Source organism: Bison bison, unplaced genomic scaffold, assembly GCF_000754665.1.
Source record: "Bison bison bison isolate TAMUID 2011002044 unplaced genomic scaffold, Bison_UMD1.0 scf7180017864456, whole genome shotgun sequence".
NCBI lineage: Eukaryota > Metazoa > Chordata > Mammalia > Artiodactyla > Bovidae > Bison > Bison bison.
In genome coordinates, this window is record NW_011495018.1 from 11,461,819 (window position 1) to 11,472,145 (window position 10,327).

The 10,327-nt window shown below is 46.2% G+C and overlaps 1 protein-coding gene across 2 annotated transcripts in view; it reads right to left on the reverse strand.

Annotated features, from left to right (window-relative positions):
* The window catches only part of SEC23IP (SEC23 interacting protein), a 38,471-nt gene extending 38,232 nt beyond the window's left edge, over positions 1-239 (reverse strand). For both annotated transcript variants that reach the window (XM_010859247.1, XM_010859246.1), the window contains exon 1: positions 9-239. In XM_010859247.1, coding sequence (XP_010857549.1) covers positions 9-171 — 163 coding nt within the window. In that variant the 5' untranslated portion in view covers positions 172-239. The remainder of the gene's footprint in view (positions 1-8) is intronic.
* Between the last annotated feature and the right edge of the window lie 10,088 nt (positions 240-10,327).

The window sequence follows — 10,327 nt, forward strand, 5'->3', positions numbered from 1 at the left end:
CGTACTACCTCCGGGCAAGAGCAGGGAGGCCGAGGCAGCGGCGGCTTGGGTGACTGGGATAAAGGGCACGTTGAAGCTGAACTCCGTGGCCGAGGAGGAGAAAAGTAAGTTAGTGCCCGACGAGGAGGCCGAGACGGCGCCACCGCCACCGTTAGGTTTCCTCTCGGCCATGGCTGCGGCCCACCGTCCGTTACACGTCTACGGGCGGCCGGTGCGGAAACACCGGCCGGAACTGAGCGCAGTCGGGGCCAACACACTTCCGCACTTGCGCACAAGGGCCGGAACTCCGGGCGGCCGTTCAGCTTCCCTTTGCCTTCTCCAACGGGACCGCCAGAAAGTAACATGGCGGCGGCGACCTCGCGCCCGGGTCCTAGCAAGTGACAACGTCGGCCACTGCCCGGGCGGGGCCGGACAGACTGGGGCTGGAGCGTGGGAGATGGGGTGCTGCTGTTTGTAAATAAAAGTACGAATCGACACTGCAAGTCTCGGGTTGCGGGCGGCGCTCTGTGCTTCCATAAAGTACCCACAGGAGCGTTTAACTAGGTAAGATTTTGAGGAAGTGCGAAAGCCTGCACGTGTAGGTAAACATATTGCTAGCAGCAGACCAAGAGAGGACTAGAGGTGTGTGGGCCATTTGTGGCCAAGGTATAGACCAGCTCACCCGCTCTGACTAGATATCCGCATCTTACCCATCCACACTTTCTGCACTGAACTGAATTCTTGTCATTGGTCCAGAAACTGAAATGGTAAAACTTACAGAAAATACACCAGAGGATTTCTCATTTGTTAGCTAATAATGTCTCCTGAATGCATGATCTGCGGAGAAACCCCTGTAGTTTTCACCTGCTGCTACTGTCTGTTGGAGAATAAATTTTGGATGGTTTTTGTTTTCACCAGAAGGGGAAAAAAAAGAAATGGTAAAACTTTTGAAGATTTTAAGCCAAAAAGCGAAAAGAGAGAATCGATGTTTGGGTGTGTGACTTTTTAACAGCTTTCTATAGTGGTGGTGCTGGTTTAGTGGCTAAGTCGTGTCCACCTCTACCCATCCACAATAATCTGACTAGTTTATTGTGGATAATTTGGGTATGATTATCTTTCATATAGTTAGATTATGAAAGAAAAAAATAACTTATTGGAGGATAGGAGAAGGCTATAGGAGAAACCCCAAAGAAAGCTTTGAAATAACGAAACTATCATGTCCCTCAGCTGTTCAGTCGCTCAGTCATGTCCAACTCTTTGCGACCCCATGGACTGCAGCACGCCAGGCTTCCCTGTCCATTACCAACTCCCAGAGCTTGCTCAAACTCATGTCCATTGAGTCCGTGATGCCATCCAACCATCTCATCCTCTGTCCTCCCCTTCTCCTCCCACCTTCAATCTTTCCCAGCATCAGGGTCTTTTCCAATGAGTCAGTTCTTCAAAAGAGGTGGCCAAAATATCGGAGCTTCGGCATCAGTCTTTCCAATGAATATTTAGGACTGATTTCCTTTAGATTGACTTGTTGGATCTCCTTGCAGTCCAAGGGACTCTCAAGAGTCTTCTCCAATACCACAGTTCAAAAGCATCAATTCTTTGGCGCTCAGCTTTCTTTATGGTCCAACTCTCACATCCATACATGACTATTGGAAAAACCATAGCTTTGACTAGATGGACCTTTGTCGGGAAAGTAATGTCTGCTTTTTAACATAGTACCCGTTTATTACCTAATAACTATTTAGTATGCTTACTGTCAGAGAAGGCAATGGCACCCCACTCCAGTACTCTTGCCTGGAAAATCCCATGGATGGAGGAGCCAGGAAGGCTGCAGTCCATGGGGTTGCTGAAGGTCGGACACGACCGAGTGACTTCACTTTAACTTTTCACTTTCATGCATTGGAGAAGGAAATGACAACCCACTCCAGTGTTCTTGCCTGGAGAATCCCAGGGATGGCAGAACCTGGTGGGCTGCTGTCTATGGGGTCGCACAGAGTCGGACACGACTGAAGTGACTTAGCAGCAGCAGCATGCTTACTGTCAAGAGAAAAAAAACAAAAAGCTAAGGAAAGCACTGAAGGGTGTCATGGGTTGCTGGTACATGTGACTAGGCCACCCAGGTTTGTTAATTTGTACTTATGTGGAGGAGGAATTAACTTTTTCATATCTTCATGACAGGCAGTGGTACAAGTTAAAGCAAGGTACCCACCAGGCTTCCCAGGTAGCACTACTGGTAAAGAACCCACCTGCCAATGCAGAAGGCGTAAGAGATATGGGTTTGGTCCCTGGGTGGGAAAGATCCCCTGGAGGTTGGCATGGCAACCCACTCCAATATTCTTGCCTGAAGAATCCCATGGACAGAGGAGCCTGGCAGGTTACAGTCCATGGGGTCGCAAAGAGTCAGACACGACTAAGTGACATGGCATGCATGCTGGCACCCACGAGGCTGGGAGGGGCTGTCAAGTCCTTGAGAATACAGTTCTGTGTGACAAAAGCTTTATATCTCAAAGGGGCAGAAAGAAGATTTATAGTAGCTAACTGTCTAAAGTAACTACTTAAGGGAGGATCAGGGGCCTCTATGCCTATCACCTGGTTTAGGTCGGAACTGTCACTCCTCCCTGCATTGTTGAGCTTTCTCATGCAGGCATTTTAAGGGGGACAGGGTTCATCCTGGGGACATGGCCTTATGCTGTTAGTAGCCATGGTAGAGTTTGGTCAAGGGGACTTTGCCATTACTGTGAGTGGTCAAGGTGGTATACTAAACCCTGGGGATACCATGGTACATAAGATAGACACAGGACGTTTCCTTCTTGCAGCTTACAGTCTGGTCAGAAAGACAGACAACTAAACACACAATAACAATGAAGTGTGATGAAAGTGATAATGTGAAATTTCCAAAAGTGTCTTATGTGGAATATTGACACCATCAGGAGAGGGAGTTGTAACCTTTCTGAGGGGGGGGAGGGATAGCAAGTATTTAGAACAATCAGACCATCAACAAAGGGCTTACCTTGTCTGGAGCCACATGAAAGGCTTTCCTGAAGAAAACATATTTAAGTTGAAACCTGAAAGTGAATGAGTAGAAGTTAACCAGAAAAGCTGGAGGAGAGGGGTTGGAGGATGTGGGAAGAGACAACTAACAGATAAAATTACAGTATGTAGGGATGCCTTAAGATGTCATATTTGAATGTAATAAAAGAAACCTGGGTTACAGCATGGCTGGAGCCCAGTGAACAAGTGGGAGAAAGCCTGGAGATAAGAATGAAAAGTAGATCAAGGCCAGCTGATACACGGTCCTTACAAGTTAAGAACAAAAGGGACTGAAAGAAAGGATTAAAGGCGGGTGGAGAAATAATATTTGTTCTGCAGAAAGTTCACTCTGACTTCAGTGTAATAAAATAGATAAGGAAAGAGCAAACCTGAGCATAGAAAAAACAGTTGGCAGCCTGCTGCAGTGGCCAGCTGAGCAATGACGGTGACTCAAAGGAGAGCAATTGCAGTCGGAGTGAACAGAAATAGGAGTGATTTCTGGGTAAAGATGTCAGACTGAGCAGCTGGATCTTCATTTTCTTCCTAAAACTCTGTTGAAAGCACAAACAGGTTTGTTTGATTTGTTGTTGTTGTTGTTTTTTTAGGCATACACCCGTAAGGATGAGGAGAATGTGGGACGATTTGACAGCAACAAGATTTTACCAAAAAAAACAAAGGGCAAGTAGTAGATGATTTAGCAAACCAGTAATGGGGAGAGCTCAAAAGCAGCATTATTTGCACCATAGGATCACCAAAAAGTTTAGGACCTGATAACCTCAGACACCTCTGGAAGTGGCGGTCCAGTGGAAAACAGAGGTCCTGGAATTAGGATTGGAGAAAACTTTTTAAACAGATCCCCTCCCCCTGCTCTGACCCCCCCCACTCTAGACTACTGACCATCCCCCTTAAAGGAAAAAGACTGAGTTTTCCTTCTGGACAGGGTAAAACAGAAGGAAGATTAAGCAACTGTGTACATAGTAAGTAATAAAACACTTCCACAGCCTTAGACTGTAGTCTGCCAGGCTTCTCTGTCCATGGATTTCCCAGGCAAGAATATTGGAGTTGGCTGCCATTCCCTTCTCCAAGGGATCTTCCCCACCCAGGGATCAAACCTGGGTCTCCTGCATTGCAGGCAGATTCTTTACTGTCTGAGTCACCAGGGAAGCCCAAAACAGGAGGAAGATTGAGCAAATATGTACATACTGAATAATAAAACACTCTCTTCCACAATCCCAGCCCAATTTTCCACTTAGCTCCGAAAACACTAGATGCCAGGTCTTCAACCTCTTGGCAGGAGATTAGCAGACTCTTCTTGGGGTCATGTGAACAAACATCTGCTTACTGCTAACTCACTTCAGTCGTGTCTGACTCTGTGTGACCCCATAGATGGCAGCCCACCAGGCTCCGCAGTCCCTGGGATTCTCCAGGCAAGAACACTGGAGTGGGTTGCCATTTCCTTCTCCAATGCATGAAAGTGAAAAGTGAAAGTGAAGTCGCTCAGTCGTGTCCGACCCTCCGCAACCCCATGGACTTCAGCCCACCAGGCTCCTCCATCTATGGGATTTTCCAGGCAAGAGTACTGGAGTGGGGTGCCAAACATCTAGAGAGAATTAAATCAGGGTTCCCCAGTAAGACAGCCCAGGCAGCATGTGATGTGCTCAGTTGTTCAGTCGTATCCGGCTCTTTGCAATGCCATGGACTGTAGCCCGCCAGGCTCTTCTGTCCATGGAATTTTCCAGGCAAGAATACTGGAGTGGGTTGTCATTTACTCCTCCAGAGGATCTTCCAGACACAGGGATCAAACCTGCATCTCTGGCATTGGCAGGCAGGTTCTTTACCACTGAGCTAACTGGGAAGCCCAGGCAGATCACCCCATAATTTACCTCACAATCAGCTAGCCCAGAATTCCCCTGCCACTAGCCCAAATGTCTTCTTAGCCACTGATTTGGACATCTAGCCTCAACTCAGCTCAAAATGAACCCTAAGTGCTCGTGAGCCTCTGGTGGTTCCTGCACCTGCCCCCACTTAGTATTTGCTCCTGCAAACGCACCTCCTGCAAATCAGAGCTACTGCTCCTGCTGCCCTGTGGGCAACGCCAAGTGTGCCCAGGGGTGCATCTGCATATGGGCAGCAGAAATGGGCCGATGCTGAGCCCAGTGTTGGGAAAGCCTGATCCCAGATGTAAATAGAGAAACACCTACGAATCTCCACTTACAATTTTTTATTCTACTACCCAGACCCTCTTGCTACATTCCCATTTCCATGAAATATTCGTATAAACATTTTTATACAAATTAATGCTTTTGAACTGTGGTATTGGAGAAGACTCTTGAGAGTCCCTTGGACTGCAAGGAGATCAAACCAGTCAATCCTAAAGGAAATCAGTTCTGAATATTCATTGGAAGGATGGATGCTGAAGCCGAAGCTCCAATACTTTGGCCACCTAAGGTGAAGAACTGACTCATTAGAAAAGACCCTGATGCTGGGAAAGAATGAAGGCAGGAGGAGAAGGGGATGACAGAGGATGAGATGGTTGGATGGCATCACCGACTCAATGGACATGAGTTTGAGCAAGCTCTGGGAGTTGGTAATGGACAGTGAAGCCTGGTATGCTGCAGTCCATGGGGTCACAAAGAGTCAGACACGATTGAGCGACTGAACTGATTCATATAAAAATAAACTCATCTAGACAAAAAATAACCACCAGACCCATTTACCTGCTCTGAGCTCCCAAACACCTTTTTAGTCCCCACACTTTTTTGTTCAGGCATTCCTTCAGCAAATTCTATTACGTGAACTTGCCCTTGTGCCAGACATGGGGGATACAAGAATGGCCAGACCAGCAGAGTCCTGACAGTTCATACCCTGGGGAGCAGCAGCCCTCTCTTCCACACTCACGTCCACCTGGCAAGGCAGGTAAACAGGGAGACGAGGCACAGGAGACTGGATGGAAAGTGTGCTAATTTCTGATTCAGGGAACACAGAGCAACAGGCGGACAAAGTGGAACATAAAAATGGAGATACCCAGCAATTAGATGGCTCTAAAACTGAAGAAAGAAGTCCGGGCTTAAAACGAGATGTAGGAGGCATCAGCTCACATGTGACTGATTTGGAAGTTGGGGGTAGTGGGCAGAGAGCCTCATGCTCTGTCGATATCAGAAATGGCCATTCTTTTGGAGGAGGGTTTGTGTTGCTTTCTATACAAGGTGACATGCTGGGTGTTAATTCAGGCTGACAGGTGTGATCAGAAGAAGCACAGGTGGGAGGCCGTCCCCACACTTTAAGTTTATTTACCACATGATTGAGAAAAGTCATTAACCTGAAAGACAGTGATCCAAACATAACCCACAAAAGGAACAGGAAATGGCAATTTAGAAGAAATAACCTACACAGGAAGGCAGGGACTTTTAAAAAATCTATCAGTAATATCTTCAGAGGGATCTGCAACCAAGAAACAGGATCAGGGTGCTGTTCGAGAAAGAAAAGAAATATTTAGGGAACAAACAAGAAAGTAAGTATAAGGAAAATAAATACGAGAAATTTTCTCAAAAAGGAAAACAAAAAGACAAACAGATGGAAGCTAGGCGAGAAACCTAAGAAAATTAAGAGTACCAGGCAAGAAAAACCAGTATTTGCATTTTAAGAGCTCTGCTAAAAAAGACAGAACATGCAGGGGAGGGAATCATCAAGAAAAAAATTTATATCCAGAAATGAAGGATACCGGTTTCCAAATTAAAAGAGTTTAGTGGGACTTCCCTGGCAGTCCAGTGGTTCAGACTTCACATTTCAATGCAGGGGGTGCTGGTTTGATCTCTGGTCAGGAAGCCGAGATCCCACATGCCTCATGGCCAAAAAATCAAAACATAAAACAGAAGCCATATTGTAATAAATCCGGGAAAGACTTTAAAAATGATCCATTAAAAAATAAATCTTCGGACTTCCCTGGTGACACTGCTGTGCTCTGTTACTCAGTAGTCTCCAACTCATTGCAACCCCATGGACTGTAGCCAGCCAGGCTCCTCTGTCCAAGGGATTCTCCAGGCAAGAATAGTGGAGTGGGTTGCCATTTCCTTCTCCAGGGGATCATCTCGACCCAGGGATTGAACTCGTGTCTCTTTCGTCTCCTGCATTGGCAAGCAGATTCTTTACCACTAACACCACCTGGGACAGAGTTCAATCTCTGGTCCAGGAAGCTTCCACAAGCCGAGAAACAACTAAGTCATCACACTGCAACCGCTGAGCCTTTGTGCTGCAACGACTGAAGGCCACGCCCCTAAAGCCCGTGCGCTGCAAAGAAAAGTAGCCCCCACTCACCACAACTACAGAAAGCCTGAGCAAAGCAAGGAAGACCCAGCACAGCCAAAAAAAAAAAAAAAAATTTTATCTTAAAAAAAAAGGGGGTAGGGGGTAGGGGGGTGCTTCAGTATTCAGCACAATAGCTGAAAAAACACATCTGAGCACAGGAGACAAAGATCCATACAGATTCCAGAAGTATAAAAACAGGTCAGATGCACAGAAATTCAGCTCCCAAAATATTTACCTCTCAAGCAGACTTTCTAAGAATATGATGGAGGGGCACCACCAAAAATAAAGGAATAAGGCTAAGTCTTCCTATATGGGCTGCAAGTAACAGGATATCCAACACAGGTGTACAGGGGAATTCAAGCACATTCCCTAACAAAAAGACCCAAAAATGCAATGGTTCAAACAGATGTTCCTTTCTCACTCAAACAAGAGTACATGTTGGTGACCAGCTTTTGTCTTCAACATAGCACTTCTGAGGCTGCCCCCCAAGGCAATAAGAAGAGGTGAGCTCAGTTCAGAGACAAATGTCCCATGTTGTTTTTCTGGCCAAACTGTGAGGTGTGTGGGATCTTAGTTCCCCAACCAGGATACAACCCATGGCCCCTGCAGTGAAAGCACGGAGTCTTAGCCACTGGACCGCCACAAGTCCAAATGTCCCTTAAGAGAAATGAGACAGAAGTTAACACACATCAGTTTGGGTCACATTCCACTAGTGTGAACTTCGACAAAAGGCACTCCCTTTGGGTACAAGTAGAGCTGGGAAATAACACTCCACACTTGGGTAACCACAATTCTGGTGACTACAGTCCTATAACAATGGAGGAAGAAGGTTTTGGTGGGCAAATGATAATTGCCATGGCAGTCTATCCCTCTGGCCACCATTTACCAAGCCTTCTTCCCAAATGGAACATACTCGTGCCCCAAGGGTGGCAACCAGCTGCCTTCAGCTTAAAAGTCCAGGATCCTGGGCAGCTCAGCTTTTCCCAGTGATTCTGGATGTGGTTCCTCAGGAGCTATGACTACGAGACACTCAATAGATGGTTGTGGAGCAACAACAGGGTAACTGCAATGGAGACTTCCGCTAGGAATCAAAGAGGAATGGAAAGCACAGTACTCTCTTTTTTGTAAAAATGATTTGAGTCCTTCTAGACAAAAACTGAAAATACCCCTGCCCTGACAGTGGAGAGTATTTGTGGTTAGTCCTGGCTGTCTTTGGTTTGGTTCTCTGTAAATAACCCCCACCCCCATCCACAGTCCTTACTGGCCCTGGCTTTGCCCTCTGGGGGGCTTCTCCTTGATGGTGGTCATCTAAGGCCGTAAGTGAAGTGGCACTGGGAAGTACATCCTCGTTAGGGGCAGTACAGCTTTGGCAGTTTACTTCCTGTTGGTATGAGTTTGCAGCCTGAAACTTGCTTTCAGGCTTGAACAGTTACAGACTCTTTCAGGCCAGCCCCTGGTTTGCTGTTTCCAGTAAAGTAACTTCCGTGTCTGACCTGAGCTCTTTTTTCTCTGAGCGTAACAGTGGTTACTGTGGCTTCCCTGATAGCTCAGTTGGTAAAGAATCTGCCTGCAATGCAGGAGACCCCAGTTCAATTCCTGGCTGTGGAAGATCCACTGGAGAAGGGATAGGCTTACCCACTCCAGAATTCTTGGGCTTCCCTTGTGGCTCAGCTAGTGAAGAATCCGCCTGCAGTGCAGGAGACCTGGGTTCGATCCCTGGGTTAGGAAGATTCTTTGGCGAAGGGAAAGGCTACCCACTCCAGTATTCTGGCCTAGAGAATTCTACAGACTGTATAGTCCATGGGGGTCAAAAAGAGTAGCTCACGACTGAGTGACTTTCAATGGTGGTTAACATGAGGTCATTTAAAACCAAGCTACAATCCTGATCTGACCTTTGCTACAAAGCTAGATTCTTTAGTTTACCTGAGAAGCCTTAAAGGACCTATCCTTGAAAACACCTTTGAATAAATTCTCCTTGAGTTTGAATACCACGTTGTTGTTGTTTTGTGTTTTTTTTTTTTCAATCCAGGAAAGCCCCAATTTCTCCTGTGCTTACAGATCTCCTGATTTTGTAGCTGTGCCCAGCTGTGGTTACTAAATATTAGAAATGTGGCTATTTGAATTGAGATGTGCTATCAGTATATAATACACTCTGGATTTTGATGAATTAAATTAAAAAAAGATAATAGTCTTCACATGGATTATTTGTACAGATTACAATATTTTTATATGTTGGGTTAAAGTGAAAGTAAAAGTCACTCAGTCGTGTCTGACTCTTTGTGACTCCATGGACTATACAGTCCATGGAATTCTCCAGGCCAGAATAATAGAGTGGGTTCAGTTCAGTTCAGTCAATCAGTAGTGTCCAACTCTGCAACCCCATGAATCGCAGCACACCAGGCCTCCCTGTCCATCACCAACTCCTGGAGTTCACTCAAAATCATGTCCATCGAGTCAGTGATGCCATCCAGCCATCTCATCCTCTGTTGTCCCCTTCTCCTCCTGCCCCCAATCCCTCCCAGCATCAGGGTCTTTTCCAATGAGTCAACTCTTCGCATGAGGTGGCCAACGTATTGGAGTTTCAGCCTCAGCATCAGTCCTTCCAATGAACACCCGGGACTGGTCTCCTTTAGGTTGGACTGGTTAGATCTCTTTGCAGTCCAAGGGACTCTCAAGAGTCTTCTCCAACACCACAGTTCAAAAGCATCAATTCTTCAGCACTCAGCTTTCTTCACAGTCCAACTCTCACACCCATACATGACCACTGGAAAAACTATAGCCTTGACTAGACGGACTTTGTTGACAAAGTAATATCTCTGCTTTTTAATATGCTATCTAGGTTGGTCATAACTTTCCTTCCAAGGAGTGAGCGTCTTTTAATTTCATGGCTGCAGTCACCATCTGCAGTGATTCTGGAGCCCAAAAAATAAAGTCTGACACTGTTTCCACTGTTTCCCCATCTATTTCCCATGAAGTGATGGGACCAGATGCCATGATCTTAGTTTTCTGAATGTTGAGC